The sequence below is a fragment of the Acomys minous genome (assembly GCF_964271855.1).
Source record: "Acomys minous genome assembly, chromosome: 18".
NCBI classification, from domain to species: domain Eukaryota; kingdom Metazoa; phylum Chordata; class Mammalia; order Rodentia; family Muridae; genus Acomys; species Acomys minous.
This window is the reverse complement of record NC_140501.1, coordinates 6,312,484-6,336,342: the sequence shown is the minus strand read 5'-3', so window position 1 is coordinate 6,336,342 and position 23,859 is coordinate 6,312,484. Positions and strand designations below refer to the sequence as shown.

Sequence of the window (23,859 nt, the reverse complement as noted above, 5' to 3'; positions counted from 1 at the left end):
CCCGCTGCCCCAAATGCCAACAGCCCTCTTCAATGCTGCGTATACCTTACTGGGTGGCCTCTTCAAGGCTTGGCAAGAAGGATTGTTTCTCTCATAGTGAGAGACACCGAGGCCAAACCAGGGTACGGACAGCCATTTGAGACCTACTGCAGAGTGGCAGATCGTAACCTTAGGTTATCTGTGTATGTAGCAAGTACCCTCCATTCTCAGCATTCAATGTGCGTGTCAACTGAATCCCAACCTATTCATTATTGCAAACAAAGTGGATGCTAATGCTTTTCCGGACCGTAGAGATGACTAGCCAGACCTTGTATTGCATCCCAACACTTGGGAGGTGGAGAGAGGAGGGTTGGGAGTTTAAGCTTGTCTTACAGTACATAGCAAGTTTGAGGCAAGCCTGGGCTATATAGACTATCTCAAAAATAGAGAGAAATTATAAAACTTATGGAAGAGACTGAAATGCTTAAAATTTTATCCACCAGGATTAATGTTGAAAAACATATACAAGCCACTATTTTAAGAATATATTTTGTTGAAGGCTTGACAAATATTTGGGGTTTTTTTTCCAAAATATGTCTTTATGTACAGCAAGTAATGACTGACACAGGCCAACCCCCTAAGGACTGATTGCATTTTTCTGGCCAATGTACAACCCGCCAGGGTAGACAAATATTTTCCCAAAATTAGAAATAATTGGCATTTATTCTGTAGACTTTGTTAAATAAGTATTCTTTGGGCAGAGCCTCTGTTTCATTCATCAGAAGACATTAGTTTAGCTGAACTATAGGAACTTAAGATTTAAGTACCCAGTTCTACATCAAGCACAATAGTCTACACTAAAAGGCAAGTTGGCCTGGGTTCTGGTGAATTCAGTAATGTGCTAATGGTTGCAGGCTTAAATACAGTGTCCTCTCTCCTACTTGTGTAGTGCCTTTTGTGGTTCCCCTAAAGATGTGGAAGCATTCACCCTGTCTTTGTCTATATTGCTAGCTTTTTAGGATGTATACAAATACTTTCATTTGTTCAGAAAACATGATTGGGCTCCTTGCTTTGTGTCAAAGACTGAAAGGGATTGAGGACTCAGCACTGAGCCATTCATTCAGTGTCTGCTGGGATACTGTTAGCTGTAGTAATAATTCCACGAGACATGAAGATTGCTGGACTCAAGATCAATAACTTCAGAGGCTCCATGAGAGCATGAAGACGTAAGCTCATCACCTTCCTTTTCAGATGTTCCTGGGGTTATTGTCCTCACGGCTGTAATATAACTGTTGCTGCTCTGGGCATAACATCGAATTGCAACAAATTCTGGACAGAAGTTTCCAGAATCTCCTGTGATGATTAGTTTTGTCTGCTTGAAACCATCTAGAGTCACCTGAAGAATGATTCTCCAGGAGGGGCCACTGAGACTGGTTGGCCATCGGGCACAGCAATGTGAGAGTCTTGATTGCATTAATTGATACAGGAAGACCCAGCTATAAATTGGCAGCACCACACCCTTGGTTTGGGCCCTGACCTGTATAAGAAGTGGAAAGTGGGCTGAGGACAAGCGCTTATGCTTCTGTTTTCTCTGCTCTTGACTGTGGGTGTAACCAGCTGCTGCCACTTGCCTTCCCCACAGTGATGCTCTGTGACTTGGAATCATGGGCTAAAAGGACCTTCCCTATAGCAGCTTTTGTCAGAGTGTTCCATTGCCAGACAGCTGCAAGCCCAGGACTGAACCATTAACCAGCACGGGGAATTAGATACACAGGGCAGGCTTAGGCACTCAGAGTGTACCTGAACTGCGGCATACTTTGTCACTGGAACACACCACACACACACACACACACACATACACCAGGAATGAGTAGTGAGTAGGTGTGTAGCTTCTAGGGTACTGGGATGGTCAGAGCCTGCAGAGTCTACAGCTCTAGTGCCGAGTCCTTATGTTCTACCATTTTATTTAATGGTATGCTTACTTTCTTTTTCTTCAAGGCTTTTAGGTTATTTTGAATTGCTTACCGTTTTAATAATTTTTAGTTGTACAAAGCTGATCCTACGGTGCTATGTAAATAGAAACCTGGTGAAGTTCATGACAACCACAGATGTGGCAGTGGGCGCTTCAAGGTGCTGGTTTGCATCTTCTTAAGTAAGAAATGAGAAAGTCTGGGCTCTAATTTTTCATCATAGGAAGTAGAGTTGAATAGAAACTCTCATTAACATCTAAGTCTCTGTTTACTCTTAGTCTCCGCATTACAACTTTACTTTGTATTTCTTCCCTCTGTGTCCTCTCTTCCTTTCTGCTCCTAGTCAGAGTTTTATTGTGTAGCTCAAGTCAACTTTGAATTCTCTCTCTCTCTTCCTCCACGTCCTAAATGCTGGGATTGCAGCTGTGTGCCGCCACATTCCTGTCCTTTATATTTCCCAGAATCGCATAAGTGGGATGGTACAGAATTTGTTCTTCATGCCTTTCTAATTCTATTCAGGAAACATTCTTCTGCTTTAACCACACTGTAGCATGGGTCACAATTTCATCTCTTTAAAGGGTGAGATGGTACCTTCTTGTGCCCCCACGTCATATTTTGTTAGCTGCTCATCCACCAGTGGGCGTTTGGTTAGAGTCCGCCTTGCAGATACCAATGGTGCTAGATTCAAACTCTCAAAGTCCTACCTTCTCTAATTAGCCCGGGAGTGGAGACTTTAAAAACCAGGGTCCTTTTGACTACTGTCAAGGACGACCACTGGGGTAGAGATAACTTTGAAAGTGCTCAAAGATAAAGAAAAAAGCTGCTTTTTAATGGGCTAGCAGGTAAGGTTTTAGAAATAAACTGTTCTCTGTGAAGACATAAAATAAGATTTAATAACATTTTACCTCTCCATTGTTCCCACCAAGTTATTAAATTCTGTGTATATAAGAAAGATAAAGCAAAAGATGAATAATTATAAAGAGATTGAGAATAATACTAAAAATACTTTATAATATGCCAGGTATAGGTAATTAAAATTGTTCTCCTCTCTGTCTAGCCATGTGTCTGTTGGAACAACATATAAAAAAAGGAATGGAAAATAATTTCCAAGTACCAATTACTAGGAAAGTATTGCTTTTCTTTCCTCCTAGCTTTTCAGGATCCCACCTTATAGATTTCAAAGTAAGATTCAGAAAGTGCCTTCCTGCGTTTGGGAGAGGGAGGGCAGGATCCCAGGCACTTGGGGTGATGGGAGAAGTGGTCACACTAGTGGGGTTCTCTCCCAACTAGTACATAAACCTGTCCTGGTTAGAAACCAGGACATACCTTGGAAGAGGGACTCTTAGCCAAGCAAGCGCCCCTATCATTTTGGCCAGTGGAGGATTTCTTGATTGGTATAGGAAGGCCAAGCCACTGTGGCCAATGTCATCCCTGGGTAGATGGGCCTGGCCTATATAAGAAAGAGCAAGCCAAGGGAAGTGAGCCAGTCCACAGCATCCATGCATGGTTGGTCTCTGTTTTGGTTTCTTCTCCAGAACCCTACAAAGTTTCTGCTCCTGGCTTCCTTTGATGATAATGGAGTGTAAGCTGTAAGACTTTCTTTCCAGGTGTGTTTGGGCATTTATTACAGCAACAGAAAGCAAACTAGAACAAAGGATTTAGAAAAGAAATCAAAGGATGGGAAGGTGGTTCTCATTTACATATATAAATATTTAAAGCAGCCTCCATTTCCGTCAGCCCTTGTTTACAATTAACCCTTTACTGACATTCACATTCACTTATCCTGCAGTGACCTTTAGAGCAGCATTAGTTGATTAAAAAGGAAAGACAGTCACAGCTGGGAAAACTGCTGTGAAGATCACATCGAAGGTTGTTGTAACCCTGTTCCTCCGATTTCAATCAATTTGCCTTTTCTACCCTAAGAAACGTGGTTAACCAAGCCAGACAGAAGCCGAGAAAATGGTTCCTCCCTTGTGGCTTCGTTGCAATGTCAAAATAATAAATAGGTTACTCACAGCGGTCATTTAGACGTGAGGCATCGCAAACGCGCATGGCCTTGTGGGAGTGCAGCGGCCTTGTCCCAGAGTTGCTGTTGAAGAGTTCTGGCTCATAGCCCAAAGAGAATTCCTGCTGTTACAGTCTCTTTCCTTGGGTGAAGCCAAAGTCTGAGAACCTTGTCTGAGAAGAAAGCCTGCAAGACATCTCTGAGATTAGAGCCTAGCAGTAAGCTTTTTAAGACGCATCAGGCAATTGAGAGACAGCTTTATATTAACAAACGACACTGGTAGGGGATGAAGAGCCACAGTCACCAGCTTTAATGACACCCTACAACTGTATCACTGGTAACTGTATCACTGTCACTTGAAATTGAAACTGTGAAGCCACCACTATGGTTTCCCATAGCAACTTGCCCCTGTCCCCAAGACCTCCATCAAATGTCCCCTCGGTCTTCTGGGAAGAAGATTAGCAGAGGTTAGTCATGGTCCTCCCGTGTTCCAGCATTTACAAAGAGATATCCACCCTGCCTGTTCTCCTCCTGGCGGGTATGACAGAGAAACCAACGCCAGGTAAAGCCAAAGTTTCATTGTGTTCTGCATTGGACTAATTTATTTGATAGTGGTATAAAACTAAAACAACTGAGAACAGAGAGCCGTCTGCTACTGTACAGTCCTGTGTTGAAGAATGAATGAGGGACTGCAGACATGACAGGCAAGGCTACGGGCAGGAGAAGCTCATCTCCCCTCTCACTGTGGAAACACTACACATTTGCTTAGTGCACAAGATATATGGATAGATGAGTCCTTCTCCTCAGCATGTATTTACTATTGAAAATACATGTGCCCTGCCGTGGCCCAGCCCTGGCGCACTGTCTACTCCCCTTTCTCCTGTGCAGGCTGACTTGTGTGTTCTTTCTCTGGCATCCTGCTGCTTTCTGTGCCTACTCACTGCTCACCTTGTATGAACAGTGCCAGGAATGCCTTGTGGCCTTCTTATGGCCTGATACCTGGGATGGCCTCACACAATGCTGCAGAGCCTCCGTCCATGAGCTCATTGCCTGCAGGAGTAAACAAAGCAGAAGTGCATTTTCCGCTGTAAGAGAAGTCAGGGATCTGGGACTTCACATCAGTTAAGTTTCACTAACGACTTCATTACTCCAAAGTTAGATGGACAAAAAAATGGCATGTGTCTGTCCCATTCATTATTTTTAACTATTTTATTTTTATATCATTATACAATTATATTATTTCTCCCTTCCCTGTTCTACCTTTAACACTCCCACATACCTCTCCATGTTCTCTTTCAAATGCATGCCCTCTTTTTCTCACTGACTGTTGTTACATACATGCATGTACATGTATGTGTGTGCGTGTGTCATATATAACCTGCTCAATCTCTATAATACTAATTGTATTTCCAGGCCTGACCGTTTGGCATTGGATAACCTGTTGGTGTGCTCTTCCCTGAGGAAGGCTATTTATCCCACTCACAGCATTTCTTAGTTGCCTACGGTATTTGTGTGGAGTTGAGGTCTCGTGGTCTTTCCCTGTCCATATGGACATTCTACTGTTGTTGTCCGAGTTTGGCTCGTGTCCAGGCAGTTCTGTGGGTAGGGCTTTAACGGGTTTAGCTTCCCACATTCCTAGGACACATAATCTCACAGCAAACTCCTGACCATTTGGCTCTTATAATATTTCCTCCCCTTTCTGAGCCTTAGGTGTGGGAGGTTTTGGGGTTGTTTTCTTTTGTTTGTATAGATATATTCATTGGAACTGGGCAGCACAGCTCTGCATGTTTATTGTTTGTGGTTTCTGTATTAGTCTCTGTCTGTTGCAGAGAAAATTTCCTTGATGAGAGGTGAGAACTATATTCATTACTAGTCATAATGTTGCTCTCCTAAACATTCTCTGATGCCTTTTTAATTTTCTAAATTTTCTACACTAGTATTTATTCACGTCTTATTTTGAAAATAAATCAAGCGGTGGTAATAGAGGGAGCGTATGTGAGCAAACTACATTACATACACATATAGAAATGTCATAATGCTAGGCATTTGTTACATAATTAATATACACCAACAAAATAGTTGTTTGCAAATTAAAAAATCATTATAAAGTCCCCTTCATCTCAACAGCAACAAAAACATTGAAAGTCTAGACCAAGTCTCCTCATGTAGGCGTCTGTGCAGAGGGAGGGGTGCTAACTTGGAGAAGGAGAAAAGATACAGTTTTCAAACGGTATATTTAGTGATAGGGTTCAGGAAGCAGCAGCTCCTGAGACATTTGGCTTGGCTCATTGATGTGGGGACAGCCGAACACAGAGGCCAGCTTAGAGATACGTGGAATGAAGTTGGTGTGTGTTTAGAATGTAATACACTTTTTGAGCAACAGATATCCATTTTTCTGGGTAAAAAGTTTCTAAGATTTCAACATAATCTGTGTAAAAAATTATACACACACACATACACACATAGAGAAGAGAGATTAATGTGTAATATCCACAAAACACACATACCTTTCTACCAAGCAACAGAAGAGGTTTATTTACTGAGGAGCCAGTAGTCCTTCTCAGACTAGTCCAGTCCGTTAGTCTCAAGGTTCTGAGGCAACTTCAAGTGAGTAATTTTATCCTGGCTTCTCACACCCCCCTGCCATGTCCACTCAACACAGAATTCTTCTTCATTCCTGGTTCCATCAAGAAGTACAGCTTCGTGGTGTACCTCTCTAGAGGTTGTGTTTGTTATGTTTGTTATGTTAAGCGCATGGGGGAAGAAGCACTTGTGTTTCTGTAGAGACACAAGGAAATGTTACTCAAGGAACCTTCCTTTCTGGTGTTGCGTGGAGGCATTCTCAAGCGAAAAGGCCTCTTCGCCTGCTGCAGTCTGTTTGTGTGACATATTCAGAACGGACCTATTTTCTGAAGGGACCTGCAGATATGTGCAGAAGAAACACAAAAGACACAAAAATCAGAACCAGACGAAGTTAAGCAGCAAACAGTAGAGGCCAATGAGGTTGCTAAGCTTCAGTTTCCAGCCCAGATCTGAATGCTTAGGCAGAACAGAAGGTGTCTTCCAGCACATCTGCCAACTATGTTCCAAATGGTGCTTTGTGGTTCCAGGAGGCTCACCGGGTAAGCACATGTGTCCTCGCTACAGAATTCAGGGCTACCTAGACGTTAATGAAATCATCGTGTAAATGTATTGACTGTGGTTACATGAAGCACTTAAAGAGTGTCACACAGAAAACAAAGAGCAGTGTATTTCCTAAAGGCACCATCCAGATTTTTTCAAATTAATTTTTTGCTGTCTCTCTGTAGCCCCATATTCACTGTTACCTTGGGTATTTAAATACCCAAAGGTGACTTAAGGTTAGCGCAGGTGAGTTAGTAGAAATCTCACGGCACATGTTTCTAGAAATGAGGAGAGGATATAGCTATAGGAATACACTGGAAATCAATTTTTGGAGTTGATTCTATCATCAAATAATAGATAATGTTATTTTTTTTTCTATTTCTATCAGAAGGTAATCAGCATTCCCGTTATCATTTTAGCCTAAAGTTTGTACGAGGCACACACACACAAATTGGGGTTTTACATGAAACCATCAAGGCCTATGGCACTGCATTTTATTTGACTGACAGGACCAGCACTGACATCACTGAAGGGCGTCTCTCAATAATGCGTAATGGTTTGATTAAGGTGTTGACTTGTTCTGCAAGCATTTCTGTGCTTTTCTACATGGCCACCTGTGCATGGATATTTGAGAATATTTCCAAATGTCTTAAGGCAGAGATATAACATTTAAAAATGTGGACATTTTGGTCTGAGTCAGCTTCTGGCTTTATTATACATAAGGATCAACTGGGATTTGTGGGGCTAGGAATTAACATCATCTCCTGGCTTCAGGAGGGTTAGGCAGACGTTGTCTACTGTGCCCCGCAGTGCCATCAGAAAGGATGGTAGCTGGTGGCCTCTTCACACAAGGGAGCCACATGTTTGCTTTGGAACCTACCAAATGACTTTCAGGCCTGTAGATTGGTTCACCTTCCCCCACACTCTTTTGGCTTTCTCAGGACCCTGCTCAGATGTTTGGCTGAGTGCTTTCTGTACCCCACTTGGCTCTTCTAGATCCTCCATGCTTCTCAGCAGTCACCTGACTTAGGAGTGCTGAGGTATCTATAACTCCAGACGCTTACATTAGCATCTGGGAATGGGCTTCATTGCCATTCACTTAAGCTTGGGTCTGAGCAGTGTCAGGACCTGTAACGTTTGAAATGTGAGGAAAGAACTTGTTTCCAATTCTAGGTTTTCAATGAAATATGGAACATCTACTAAAACAGCTGCCCTGTAAATGTAAGTCTATGAAGAGTCAGTCAAAGACACGGTCTTTCGCCTTCATTCCGATCCCTATTAAAATTCCATATAAAGTGTAAGTTTGAACCTTTCCTGTTTATTAATAAAAATGAGCGCTTACTATACTTAGTTCTTAAATGAATAAATTATGAAATGTAAAGGAATCTATCTTAAGTAGATAATCACGAATAGAGACAGAACAGAGATGGGAAGAATATTTTATACTGGTTCATATCTATGAATCTAAAAAGCATCAATAAAGCAATGAGGTGCCGGCAAGATGGGTTAGTGGATAACGGATCCTGCTGCCCACCTCGGAAGCCTGAGTTTGATCCTTGGAACTTACACAGTAGAAAGAGAGACCCACTTCCAGCAACATGTCCTCCCTGCACACACAATGGCATGTCCTCTAATGTATAATAGAATTAACAGCTAGAAAGGGGTAGCACAAAATATTCATTTATGATAAATGACAGATATTTTATTATCCTCTGTAGCTACTTCTTTCCTTTTTGTATTGCCAAAAGTGTTATAAAACATTTTGAAATTAAAAAGAAATTTCATATGAAAGTCATTACAATTCTCTAAAGTAAACGAAGTTTACGAAGTCATGCCCGGCTTGTGTTCACGTTGCTTCCTCTGCCTGCTGTGCTCTGCTCTGCACTCTGAAGCTGATGGTCTCTGTCTGACCTAGTTACTTCACGTGGGGATGACCCATTTGTCACACCCCCTGCCCTTGGGCTTCCTTGAGCCTCCTGCTCATGTGTTTGGAGTTATCTTTCCTATTGTAGTGGGTGTCACCGATTTGTCCCTTCCCCTGGTTAGAAGCACATTCAAAAGCCAGAATGTAGCGCCACACTTCCATAACCATCAACAGTCAGTCTAGAAGATTCTGAGTAGTGAAAACAAGAGTTGGAAAGTGTAGGCCCACACCATGCACAGTGTGACGGCTGGGGCTGAAGCTCCAGACACGTTTCTTCACTGATGAAGGAGCATGACCAGTGATGTAAAGTTTTGTTCTGTTTTTCAATAACAGGGTTTCCTAGGAAAGCTAAACTGACCTCAGGGTTATGATCCTTCTGCCTCAGGAGTATTGGAATGACATGTGTGTGCTGTTGTGTCCAAGCAGTGAGTTATATGTAGTTTTCTGGAACAGGAGTGACTCCCCTAACTCATCCTAGTTAAGCACACACACAGACACACACACACTCACACACACACACACAGACTCTCATACACACTTACACACACTCACACACACATTCACACACTTACCCAGACACAGAAACACTCTCACACACACTTACACACACTCACACACTTATACAGAGACACACACTCTTACACACACACACACACACACACACACACACACACACACACACACACACACATTCATGCCCACGAACCTGAGACTCAAATCCAGACAGTTCACTGATTTAATGTAGGGTAGCTCTTGCCTGCCCCAAGCAGGGTCCTTGCTAACAATGTCCAGCCAAAGTACTTTAGACAAGTTAGTTCACCTCCAAGGTCTCAGTCTCCACAGCCACTAAGAGAAATGATGGTCGGTTCCTCCTCTGCTGTTCAGTTGGAAAAATCAAATGAGTCTCTATGACCTAAAGCTACTGGGGCATTTGGGGCCCCTTGGAAAAGCTGCGCCTGCACCGAGTGCCTCAGTACTCTTCCGCCTCCCTCTTTCCCTCTCACTGCCCTGACCAGGAAGATATCGTTGTCTCCATATGGGATGTTTTGGAGACGACTTTAAACCAGAGCTATGATGCAGGAAGTAACAAAAGGCATCTTGTCATTCCTCGCACTTATTTTGAGCTGAGGTCACAGCCTCACAAACTGAGTTCGGTTTGGGGTTGTTTTTTTTATTTGTTTGTTTGTTCTCACTGCTTTTAAACCATCCATAGTTTTCTTCGGGGTCTAGTGACCCATGGATACAGGACATAAAACCATTTTTGAAATATTTTTCATTTTGGTTCAAATGGCACAAAGCAACAAAATAATAAAAAAAATAATCTATTTTTTAATAATACAAGCACACCAGAGCAGGAGAAAAGGGTTCCCATTGCTTACTCAATCGCCCACTAATCACTCCGTTTGTGCTCACCGGGGGATTCTGACAGCACACCCGACTTCTCATTTATTTATTTTTTTATTGGCTCTGGGAGAGGCCTGAGGTTTGCTCCTATGCAGGTTGCAAGCACTTGTACTTCTGGAACAAAGGGGCTCTTGGGCTGGTTTGCTTTATTACATTTTGGGACCATGGAGGAAGAAAGAGAAGAATTACATTAAGTGTAGTAGGGGGGCAGAAAGTTGAGACTTTTGAACTTGAGTGACACTTGGAAATGTTTGAACTGGTCCTGTTTTCCTGGTGGCAGACAAAGGGAACAGAAGGGGCCAGTGTGTAGAAGAAGGAACAACGAGAAACCAAGTTAGCAACGTGCCGTGCCCTGCCACTCGTGTGGGGCTTCCGGTGTGTGCGACGTGGCATTGTTCTCCATGTCCTGAAGGCATCAGTTAGACTGTCCTTATTCAGTAGGGTCTTGTGGCTTCAGGAGTGTCCATAAACACAAACCTTCAAAGTTAATTCAGTTGAAAAAGAAACGGTCCTTCTGTCCATGCAGATTCAATAATCAACCTAGTATGGCGGCTCATACCTGGAGCCCAGCACTCAAAAGGCTGAGGCAGGAGTATTGCTGTGACTTTGAGGCTACGCTGGCCAATGTGGTGCACCCTAGTCACTTTACTGCAAAACACGAACAACGAAACAGGAGAGGCAACTGGGTAGCTCACCCCGTAGACTGACTTATGCTGCTGGGTCTCAGGTCTGAGTTTGGTCTGCAGAATCTCCATGGTAGGAGAAGAGCAGGGACCCCCTCAAGTTGTCTTGTGATCCCCACATAGTCCCATGCTGCAAGCAGGCACACATACGCGTGCGATGAATAGATAAATGTCATCTTCATAAACTTAAAAAGTGAAAGTCTCAGGCAAGAAGGTTGTCAAAAGTTCAAGGCCAGCCTGGGCTACAGTGTGAATGCGGGGCCATCCTGAGCTACAGGGCGAAACCCTATCTCGATAAAACCAAGAATGAAGCAAAAGATTGTAATAGTCACAGTATCACAGTCATTTTCTGTGTTCCATGCCAGTGTTGCACCTAATTACCACAGCGGAACAGGGAGCGTCCTCACAAAAGGGAACAGAGAAGAAGCCTAAAGCCCATGACGGGGTAAGAAGTTGCCCAGAGTGACAGGGCCTTTGACTGGTGACACCTGGCCTTAGGCCCCAAACACTTCTCAGAATCACACCTCCTCACAACTGACAACCTCCCTGACATACCGCAGAGCCCACCCAAGGTGCTAAGGATTCACAGAAACCCAAGGGTACCGTACAAAGCCATGTGGCACAAGCAGCAATGTGAGTGTTCAGATAGCCAAGAAAAGATAACGCTGGATCACGATGCCCTCATGGTCACTCCTGAGTCACCAAGAAATACTTAAAAAGAAATGTGATTTTTAACGATGTGTGTGTGTGTGTGTGTGTGTGTGTGTGTGTGTGTGTGTGTGTGTGTGCACATGCGCATGTGTGCACGTGTGTGGCTGTGTGTGTGTGTGTGTGTGTGTGTGTGTGCTGTGCACGCGAGCGCGTATGTGTGTGCACTTGTGTGCGCGTGTCTGTCTGTGTGCACACACTTAGCTAAGATAAAAACAACATCTGTTTATGCTTTTTCTTTCAGTTTTGCCTTTTAAACAAGTGATGCACTTGGGATATAGTCAGTAACTGAAACCCTGGGCACTACTGAGCAGTGTCCCAGGCACTGGAGGATAAAGTGAGAAGTGTGTGTTGGTCCAAGCTCCACTGTTTCCACCAAATGATTCCTTCTTCCCATTCTTCTTTACCAACCAAGACCAATTGCTTGGTCTGAATGAATCGTCCAGAGCTCCAAAGCCTTTTGTCACTCAAGAAACATCCAGATAGACAGCTCTTCTTTCAGAGAGACGTGCACCCCTTAAGTTCTGTGATTCATCCTCAAGGCAGAGACTAATAGGTTGGTGTGAATTATTTGGACGGTTCAAGCTACAAATTACATAACAACTTATTCATATGAAAAATACATCCTAAAAATGTAAATAGAGTCACTGTTAGTAGCGTATATACTTTGATGCCCATCAAGTTAGTGATTTACAAGTCCTATTCTCTGTGGCTCATGATGTAACTAAACGCTTCAAAAATACAAAACAGCAGTGAGACAGTGCTTACATGAATATATTATATCTTTATGAAATACAGTGTGTCATTCTCCTGAAAAGAAACTGCCTGGAAAAGTGTCCTGTGGATTCTAATTCTTGCACTGTCCAAGGACAACTGGTGAATTATTCCTTCCCATGATTTGCATTTTCTTTTCCACCATCAAAGCAAAATAAGCCTCTTGTTTGTGCTGGCTTCAGATTAAATTAGATTTTTCTATTTGTTCTTTCCTCCTCTTCCTGAACTTTGTTTCAAAGTAAACGGTTATTTTCATTAAAATCTCTCTTTTGGCTTCAGTTCTTTAGTTTTGAAATGTTTCTGGGTTGCTCCCTAGTTTGCTGTTGCTGTTGTTGAGTATTGTATCTGCTCAGGGTTCTGAGCTGTATGTAATTGGCTCACTTCCGTTCTTGACTGTTTGCCTCCTTCTGTGCGCCTGTGCGGGTTTTCAGTTAAACCCGACTCCAGTTGGATCTCATCCCTCTTCGATGTATTTTTGACACTGGACTGGCAAGGTAGGATAAGGAGTATTGCCAACTTCCTGTTTACTGACTGCAGACAAATTACAAGTAGGAAACAAACCTGACATTCATCGCAGAAATTATTTTGAAAGTTAATGGCTAAAGTGGGGTCTTTAAAAGCGGCGGAAACAAACTTTTTTGACCCAGCCAAAAATATCCACATTCTTCCTCAGGAGGGGCCGTGGGGTTAACCTAGAAATAACCTCCGACAGAAACAAAACCAGCCCAGCTTTTCAATTTCGAGCCCAAAGAACTAAAAAGTTATTTCCACCTAATAAAAAAAGTACAATATGATTTTAAATTCCCACCCAAACTCTTCATCTATGTTAGAACATATCAAAAGCCACCCAGAGCCCATTTATCCCATAGCCACTGCTAATAAAATTTTACAGGTGTTTGTGGCTGTACACATGAAAGGAGAGTAGGAAAGAAGTCTTACGGTAGGAGGTGGGTAGAAAGGTTTTATTAGGTTTCTAGAAGAAAATACGGAACCATTTTTGAAAGTTTGCTCCGGTACACACCTCTCAGATGCAATAGCCATATCTCTACTCATGGAGTCAAGCTCTAGCATCCCATGGGTGCCATGAGATGCCCAGCATAGCTCTGTCTCTCTACTTATGGGGACAGGCTCCAGGACTCCATGGGTGCCAGACTCTGTAGGTGCTCCAGTCCCTTAAGGAAAACTGTGCATTTGCATGTAACCTACAAACGCCCTCCCTTCCACTGTAAATCACCTCTAATTTACTTACATTATATAATCCAATGTAAATGTTATGCAAATAGTTGTTACACTGTATCACTTAGCAAGTAATGAGAAGGGAAGACAGTCTGCATATGTTGAGAAAGGTGCACATTTTCAAAAAATAGTTCCCATTTGGGATGGGCAAATCTTCAGATGCAGAGCCCACCCAGAGAAGGATGGCCTAATACACTGCTGTAGGTCTTGGGGCTCAGCAGTGAACAAAACAGAGGACAGATGACCTCTCATCTCATTATGGTTTGGGTGTGAAAAGCCCCCAAAGACTTTTGCTTTAAATGCTTGCTTCCCACTTGGTAGCATTATTTAGGAAGTTTATGGAAGCTTTGTGAGGTAGGTTGCTAAAGGCAAGCCTGTAAAGAATGTACCCTGCCCGTGTTTCCTGTCCTGCCTTCTGCTTCCTGGTCTGTCATGTGAGCAGCCCCTACACACACTCCCTCTGCCATGACCTGAAGCTCTCTGTCAGGCCTTCCCCTCCATAACAGGCTGAAACCTCTTGAACCTATGCACCAAAGTAAATTATGGCAAAATCTCTCTCTCTCTCTCTCTCTCTCTCTCTCTCTCTCTCTCTCTCTCTCTCTCACACACACACACACACACACACACACAAAACTTTAAGAACTAAACAAATAAAACAAAAGACAATAATGACCCTACCTTTTTGAAGATGACATGGTGAAGAGAAAAGCTGAGCCAATAACAAATATTCCTGTGATACAGACAGAGATCAGCAGCACATAATGGAAACAGGAGGGTAAGGATGGCGGGGCTTTGTGGAGCTGACAAAGAAACCTCTTTGAGATGCTGCATTTGATAGAGGCCTAGAGAAAGTGGAAAGTGGGGTTGAGGATTTAGCTTAGTGTTTACCGAGCAAGTGCAAGGCCCTGGGCTCTGTTCCCAGCTCTGGGGCCGAAGGGAAGACAGAAGGTAGGATGGTATACTGTGTCATTAACTCCAAGAAAGAAGGAGCACTGAGTACAATAGAGGTGGAGAAGGGTACATAGACTATATTCAATAACAGCAAGATGAAAAACAAATAGAAAAAAGAGTGTAGTCAATTACATTATGGAAGTGAACTGCAAGTGGAAAAAAGCTGTAAAATATGAGAGACCAAGAAAAAAAGTTTTTTAATGATTGACAAATTTGAGTGTACAAAAATATTTGCATATCAAATTAAAGTTAAAAAAAGCTAGGGAAAATTTGAAGATTTCTATCAGAAAAGGTCAGGTTTTCCTCACTTCTTAAAAAGGAAAGTTCTTTATATCAAAAGAAAAAAAAAAAACAAAGAAACACAAAAAAGAAAAATAACTAGCTGAGACTATTAAGAAATGGGGAACAAAACTCAGTAACATGCATGTTACAGGCTACTTAAGATAAAGAAAATTCATGAGAAAGCTGTGCAATGATTAGCAAAAATGCAAATGTTTGAGTTTCACAAATCTAAAGTCTGGGAGTTAAAGGACCACATACTATGTACAGGCAGGCAGAGCATAGGTGCAGTTCTGCATGCTGGCCACTGTGGCTGCATGTGTTTTACATCATGCACAGGCAGGCAGAGCATAGGTGCAGTTCTGCATGCTGGCCGCTGTAGCTGCATGTGTTTTACATCATGCACAGGCAGGCAGAGCATAGGTGCAGCTTCTGCATGCTGGCCACTGTAGCTGCATGTGTTTTACATCATGCACAGGCAGGCAGAGCATGTGTGCAGCTTCTGCATGCAGGCCACTGTGGCTGCATGCGTTGTTACATCATGCACAGGCAGGCAGAGCATGTGTGCAGCTTCTGCATGCTGGCCGCCATAGCGGCATGCGTTGTTACATCATGCACAGGCAGGCAGAGCATGTGTGCGGCTTCTGCATGCTGGCCGCTGCCAGGATGCTGCTACTCTTGACCTGGTTGCTTCCAAGGCTTCATCCAAAAGGCTGACTTGCGCATGTGGTCAATGGATTATATACGGTGTCATCAACAACAGCATTACATATAGCAGGGCCCCCGGGTCATGCTGAGTAGTGGAAGGTGAGACCAGGTGAGACCAGGGCTGGAATCTGGCTGTGCATCTCTTTTTACAAGTGAATGCAGAGACATTGTCAGGGTAGTGCAGCCAACTTTATTCCCACAGAGAAGGGCGGTGGCCTGATCAAGCACCCTCAGAAAGCAGTCCTGTTGGCAACGTGAGAGGAAGAGAGATTAGAAGGCAGCAAAGATAGACATGATTTAAAAATAAAAGGCAGACGTCACATATATTTAATCTCCACAAAGTGTACAGACCTTGTGCGTACATATGTTCTAGCTTTCTTCTCTGCTCTCAGGTTTGCCTGGTTATCTGTCTCCTGTTTGGATTGCCACCACCCTGCTGGGTTTCCAGGCCTTCCTGACAACTCTCCCCACCCCAGACCTCACTGGGCATTTTAATTAATAAGTGTGGGTGAAAGTGAAAGACTTGTGTACCCAGAATGCCTGTCTCCTGTGCGCTGCAATGGAAGTTGAGCTCCTAATTGCATCTGTGCTGTGGGCATGTATCAGCCCACATAAAAACAGGAGAGCTGCTCTTTCCTTTCACTTTATGAAAAGCAATGACTAACTGGATGGCCATGAATGAACTTACCAGGCTTTAAAATTACTTGGCTTGCTTCTGATTATTTCATATGCTGCTCGGTGAGCGGAAGACCAGACCATGGCCAGCTAAGACAGGGGTGGATGAGAGAGAGGGCAAATGTGGCTTCTAAACAAGAGGCTGGTGGGATTCTGGACATGTTAATGTCATGTTCAAAGATAAATTTAGATGCTCTCATGAGATCTTTAAAGTGGTTTCTGTCTTAGTTCAGTTTTCTTGTAAATGAAAGAAACAATTCTGTGTGTCACCATAAATAGCGCTGGTGATGTCAATAATCCATGGTGACAGCTACAGTCAGTCTTTTTCTCCTCCAAAAATACGAGATGGGATTCTTGAGTGTGCAAAGGAATGCCTCTGTTTCTTGTGCCTTTTATTGGTTCTTTTCCTTTGGTTTGGTTTGTCCAATTCCACCATTTGGGTTTTTGTTTCATCTTACTATATATTATTTTATTATTAAAAAAACAAAGCACAAAAAAGCAAGGACTTTTCAGTTCTCATGATTTTTGGTTATTAGATAATTGCTTAGGCTACAAAAAGAATAACATAAATGCTAAATTTGTCAAATACTATTTGACTAGAATTCTGAAGATTTGGTTCCCATCAAACACAGAGATATTACCTGACAATTTCCTAACAAGTATGTAGTAGATTAAGTTAAGCCTATTGAAATCGAATTTTCAGTTTTTAAAGTTTTACTCCATTTATATATTCACATGTGTGTGCTTGTGTGCACTCTTGTGTGTTTGTGTATGTGTGTGTGCGTCTGTGCACTCACATATGTTTGTGCATGTGTGTGTACATGCATGCGTGTGTGTGTGCGCGCATGCGTGCATGTGTGTGTGTGTGTGTGTGTTTGTGTGCGTGCTTATGTGCATATGTGTGTGTATGTGACAGTACACATGCAGGTGTCAGAGGACAAGTTACAGGAGTTATTTCTCTCCTACTACGCAAGTCCTAGGAATGACTCATGACATCTGGCTTTGTGACAAATGCTTTTTACTGCCGAGCATCTTCCTAGCCCCCAGGTTTGCAGATATAAAAATACCCCTGCCCATACCTACTTCAGAAAGACCTAATCACATTCCTCTGTTCCAAACAGTTTGAAAATCTTTTCTCTCCACCTCCAAGCCGGTGGTGACATTGAACAAAGCACCTGACTCCGTCCCCTCTTTAAAGACTATGTCTGCTTCTGTGAAGTCCATGGTATGTGCTTTCCAGAGAGCACACAGCTCCAGGCCCTGCAGTGAGGCTTCTAGTTCAGCGTCCTAAGAGATGACATTCAAAGCCTTTATTCTCAATGAGTCATTACCCAGGCTCACAACAACACGGCTGCCTTCTTCCAAGCCAACCCTTCGCCTCTGTCATGGCACACCTCAGGGAAACAGTTTCTAATCCAAGGTCAGCTGGCCTACAATGTCACCTGAGCATTCTCAAAGTTCCCTTGGCAGAACTGGAGTTTTTCTTGACTACTGCAATACTTGTTTTTAAAAAGTATTTATCACAAGTGTTACATTTGTTTACTGTTATTTGACTTGAGTTCTCAAGATCTAGGTCCTAACAAACACAGGAAAAGCACTTGGGTATCATAAATATTATCATTTGTTCTGGCTTTCTATTCCTGGAAAATAAATTATTGTAATTATTAGAAAACTTCTCAGCTTAACTATTATTATAAGTCAGAGTGCCATGTACCAGGAATAGAGGCACAGCTCAGCTGGCTGATTCCTCTGCTCCATGTGGTGTGGACTGGGGTTGGCATTTAGTAATCAGCTGACAGACTGGTGGCTCTGGAGAGACCAAGATGGCTTCACTAATGTGCTCATACTTTAGCAGGGATTGCTGGAAATCTTGGGCCTGCTGGGACTGCCACCCAGCATAAGCGCATGTGCCCCTCTACTGCTGTGGTCTCAAGGGAGTCTTACAACAGTCTCTTGGGTACGCTGTGAACCAGCATTGTCATTTCTTCCATGTGCTATTCATCACATCAGTCACTGAAGCCATCTAGACTCAAGGGGACACTTGACAAATCCCATCTTTCAGGGGAAAGAATGTTTTAAAAAAACTTTGTAGTTGTGTTTAATTAACTAAGGGCACATCGTAAGAAAATGGTACAGTTTTGTATTTCTCAGTAATGAGATCATCCATCAAAAGGCACCTGTTACCTAAATACTAACTGAACAACAAAGCAGTGCCAGCTGTACATCTTGAGGTCATCCATGTACCCTCATTTCCTTACTGATCACATCAATTCCTGTCAATATGTCACCAAAATATCTCATTAAATGCCCCCTCTCCCTTCAACTTATTCTGGTTGGAGACAATGACTCACAAGAGCTCAGGTCTGTTTGAAGCGAAGGGGGCACCTGCTACCATTTTAATTGTTTTTTAAGTTCTGTCCCACTCCATTGCTCATACCATGATTACTTAATATATCTTGTCATATTTTCCATGTAATAGATGCAAGTAAGGGGACCTTGTGAATTCAGTGACTTGCTTGTAGTTAATTAACCAGTTACCACTCATCTACAATGAACCCTGGGCTCTATCCAATGCCCTCTTTGCTAAGCAGAAAGTCGTGCTTGTTCAAGCAGAATGCCTTGACCTCACAGTACAGCTTTACCTGCAGCCTGGCTGATCTCGCTGCCTCGGTTGGCTGCATCCTGGAGATGCTGCTACACTCCCAGTGTGTTAACAGAGCATCTCCTGGTTTGCAACAGTAACCGATGCCAGCAAACAAGCTCTTTCTAAGCCATCTAGGTTTTGTTTTCCACAGGCAAAGGGCCTTTTAAAAAGAAACGTGTAAGTTAGGCAACCTAGGAGACCTGCACAAAAAGGACCAACTGCTAACCAGCTGAGCACTCAGCGTCTTTGTTTGAGAGGAGAGAACAGCTCCAAAGGAAGAGCTGAGAAGCATATGACAAATATGTCCAAATGTAATGGCACAGAAATAACTAAGATAGCTTGAGACAGTGGCTTTGGGGCAAGCTGAGCCATGTGGGACTTAATTAGCTTTAGAGAAACTTAACTATTACTGCTGTGATGTGACAAAATAGTTTGTGTTTCTCTCACTTGGTCATGAGAGACTGAAGCTGAGGAGGTCCTACCATTCACTACACTTTTATAAAGTCTGGGACTGGACATCTGAGACCTGCCGATGTGACTCTCTCACCTCATGCAATGTCTGACCTGGACCCTGTACAGCAGGCCTGGCAAGCTCTAGAATGCTCTGAATGGCTCTTTCCTCTTTCCATGCACTACATCTCTATAACAAATATGAAGACGGGGGCAAGGATGGTTGCATGGGTTCATGTACATTTTATTTTCATGGTTTTTGACGTCTAATGTGAGCTTTGACTTACAAACAATGTAGTTGCCTCTATTAAACCCAGTCATTCCCTCTTGCCTTTCTTCCTGTTAACTACTTACACACACACACACACACACACACATACACACACACACACACACACACACACACACACACACACACACACCCCTCTTCCGCCGTCTAAAATTCAGGGCTGAGAATATGATACTTCTTAACAAGGTTTTATGTCTTTTTCAGACTCTTTGTTAAGTTCTTAGTGCACAATCCAAAAATCATGTCCTTTTCCTTACAGAGTTTTTTATGAGCAAAATTATTTCTTTACAACCTAACCTACTCATAATAGAAACATATATGGAAACAGCCAACACTCGCTGTATGATGATTTATGCAAGTGTATCTATGAGGCACACAAGTGTCCCATAGCTACCCTTTTCTTCAGTCACATCTTTTGCATGTCTTGTTGTTTCAATGCATTTCCCATACTTCCGGGTTCTTTCAGATTACATCTGTCCCCAGCAGGTGACCCTCACTACAGAGCCAGCTGCAAAGGTCTTCAATGAGGGGTACTATTTGATAAGGACACAGAAACAGATATAAAGACAGAAAAGAAGCAACCGGCTTTCAGACGACATGTAACTGCCCCTCAAACCCAAAGGAGAAAATGGCCTTCACTGTTACCTACTACAGTGAGATAATGTGCATCTTCTCCACAGTGAAATAATGTGCATCTTCTCCCCCACTTAATTGGTAACTAGATCTTGTGAAGTGCCTACTTTGTTACAAAGTTCATGATGTGTACAGATAAATCTGCATGATACAGAAAAGTATCAGGAAAACTTGGAGGGGCCTCCGCATGTGATGTGATTTGTGCATACATCCCTGTGGGTCCATTTACACCTGTGAGAAAAATGTGGGCTGAAGTGTGGAGCTGGGTCCCATAGCAGCAGCTTCTTTCTTATCCACATGCTGCCCTGAATGGTTGACTCTCCCTCACTCTCTAAAGAATTTGGTGGGGACTCTCTTACGAGACCCAGCGGAAGAACATGTGACGACACTAAGAGTTGATGCTGTTTATAAAGCCTGGGGCTCTTTTAAAACATGAATCTTTACTTTCCAGACAGTTTTATATCTTCTATATGAAAAAAGAATCTTCTTAAAAGGTTTCTCACCATCCTAATTCATAGCTGCTTTATAACCCTGGAAATGTTTTGATGTTAGATTTGGGTTGAACATGGTTGAGCATGCAGTAAAAATAAAATTTGGTTTCCTCACATTAGTACTGTAAAACAGCTAACTATAAACAGCATTTTACATTAATAATATATTACATTTAGAAAGCAGATTATATGATATATGCACAGCATATTTCATTGCGTGTTTAAAATATTCATGCGCAAAGAAAAAATAAATAGGGCATCTACCACAGTGATCACAGTATTGTTCTGGGAAGTGGATTATGGGCACATTAGTCTCCCTTTGTTTTCGTTCTCTGTATTTTGTGAACATTGCGTGGTAAGTGTAGATTGTTCTAGAAAGGAGGAAACATTTTTAAGATTCATTTTTAAGAGCTTAAGCAACTGAAAATTTTGAGATCTAATGAGTGCATAGTTAAGACTCTAGCTTATGCAGTTTAATGTGGTGGCTGCTGGCCTGGAATGGTTACCTTAAATCATGTGTAACTAATTAGTTCTTCAGCCACGCTAAGCACAGCCACAATCACACCATCAGGGGAAAAAATGTCATCTACATCCCAGGTAGAAGTGGATTTCCAACCTACGCTCTGGCTACCAAGAATGTAAGCGGGGCCAGTGTTCATTGGCCCTGGAATGGGCACCTCCCTTCACTGCAGATGCTGCGGCCTTTTCAGCCGTCAGCCTGGTGTGCCTCAAGTACGTGTGTCCTTCCAGCTACTTTAGACGGGGAAGGTGGCTCCCAATACATAACTCGTGTCTCCAGGTCACAAGTACCGGCCTCGTTGACCATATTCAGATCAGTTTAACTCGGCGCAATCCCTCAGACATTTTTAAGAGTACACCATGGGGTGTATGTCCGAATCACCCTTAATCTTCCAAACCAAATGAGAGGGGTGCCCTTTACCCCTCTAGAGAATAAATAAGACCCTAAATAAAATGGCATCTTGGGCAGAGGGTTAGCGCAAAGCAAGGACATGACTGCATTCATGGAGTCAAAATCAGACAGACAGCAGTGCTTCGGTTGGTCATGATGTCCGTGTGTCCAAGCTCCACAACTCCACTTCAGTGTTCTTGTTCCCCTGTCTCCAAAGACAAGAACGTGTGTTGGGCACTTTCCCAACACCCAGCAGAAGCAACTTAGGGCGAACTTGTCTCAGCTAGTGGTCGTGGAGGGATCTGGGGTGGGGAAGACGTGTTCACGGGAGCAGCTTTGTGCCTGGCTGCAGGAGCATCGCGCAGACAGTGGCTGAGAACTCAGAGCAGAGGTGGATCTCAGAGTTCCTCCAGGACTCCCGTTCTCCCTAGCCAGGCCTCAAGTCTTAAAGCTTGCAGAGACTAAAATATTTCTGCAAGCTGGGGCCCTGTACCAGTTTCTTTTCTGCTGCTATGATAAAACAGCACAATCAGAAGCAAATTGTAGAAGGAAGAGTGTGTTTGGGATCAACCATTCCAGAGGGCTAGTGTTTAAAGCATAAGCCTCTGTAGATTTCAGAGTCAACCTAGAATGGAGACCAAGACCCGTTTTCGAAATGCAATTCATATCTAACCAAACATTGTTCTTGCTTCATATAGAATTATATATGTTATATCTGTTCAACTTCTTGCATTTGGACTGACTTTCTTGTATGTCATCAGGCATGCATCTACGCATGTGAAATAGTTCTAAATCCTCAAGTGAAATAAAGTATATTGTGACTTTAAGATTTAGCCATCTATTTCATTTTGACCCATAAAGTCTCGTGATTATTTTTTTTTCAGCCAGTTGTCTATAAATGTTTGGATGTAAGTTAAAAAAAAAAAAAAACCTCGGAGGGCCCTGTTCCAAAATAAACACCATCCTTGTATTTTCCCAGATGCGATGCTCTTGGTGGCGGAGAGGCTGGAAGGGCCGTTCAACATCGAGTCAGTCATGGACCCGATAGACGTCAAGATCTCTGAAGCCATCATGAACATGCAAGAAAACAGCATGCAGGTGTCGGCCAAGGTACCTGGTTAATAATCTGGCTCCTAATGTATGCACAGCATACCGCTTTAGTCACCTAAATAAAAATGGAGTGATGAGATATGTGCGCAGGGCTTATAAATTCTAGTCTACCGCCAAGTAGCTTTTTCTGTTGAACCACAAATTTGCTCCTTAATTCAAAATATGTAACAAAATGGCATTGTGAAAGGAAGTAAGTTTTTAGTTCACAGCTACTCAATCATGACAAAATTATTGGCTGCCTAAGAGTTTCAGTGAGCCCCAGGTATGGCTGACTAATCCCGCACATGTGTGAGCAATTTGGGAGGAATTTTTTATTTCGATGTTTGAAATTTCTGTACACCTTCATTTAATCCTCTCTCTCTCTCTCTCTCTCTCTCTCTCTCTCTCTCTCTCTCTCTCTCAAACTGTCTACTGACGTCATCAGCTGTGCACATGAGGCAAGAGCCATATATGCTCAATAGTAAATAATCACACACCACCTTTGACTTCCTTTGAACACAACTGTTTAGTCTTCACTAGTGAGGCTTTGGGGGAAGATGTTTCTTTGTATATAAGAGCTGAAGGCAGAAAGATTCAGAGTCTCATAAATGATGTGAGACAGGGGTCCTGAGTTTGGAGCTGTGGGCACAAACACCAGGCCCCCAGTTCTTGCTTGCACTCACCTAGCTGGTGAGGAGCAAAGTGGGGAGATCTCAGTGGGGCTCCAGCCTAGGATTTCATCACCTCCTTTCCACAACACTGGTGCGTGCGCAAAGACCTTCTCCTCTCCCTACCACCAAGTCCACGTTAAAAATGACGTCATCTATCTCAGCCCTCTAAACGTGATGACAGGGCCATGGCGTTGCCACTGACATGTGCCAAGGGTCCCATAGTTACTTAGCTCATTTGTTAAGTGCTTTGTGAAAGAGATTCC

At 42.9% G+C, this 23,859-nt stretch overlaps 1 protein-coding gene across 2 annotated transcripts in view; it reads left to right on the top strand.

Moving 5' to 3' along the window:
* GPC6 (glypican 6) overlaps positions 1-23,859 on the top strand; it is a 1,016,336-nt gene that overhangs the window by 887,851 nt on the left and 104,626 nt on the right. For both annotated transcript variants that reach the window (XM_084768281.1, XM_084768282.1), the window contains exon 5: positions 22,816-22,946. In XM_084768281.1, coding sequence (XP_084624407.1) covers positions 22,816-22,946 — 131 coding nt within the window. The remainder of the gene's footprint in view (positions 1-22,815; positions 22,947-23,859) is intronic.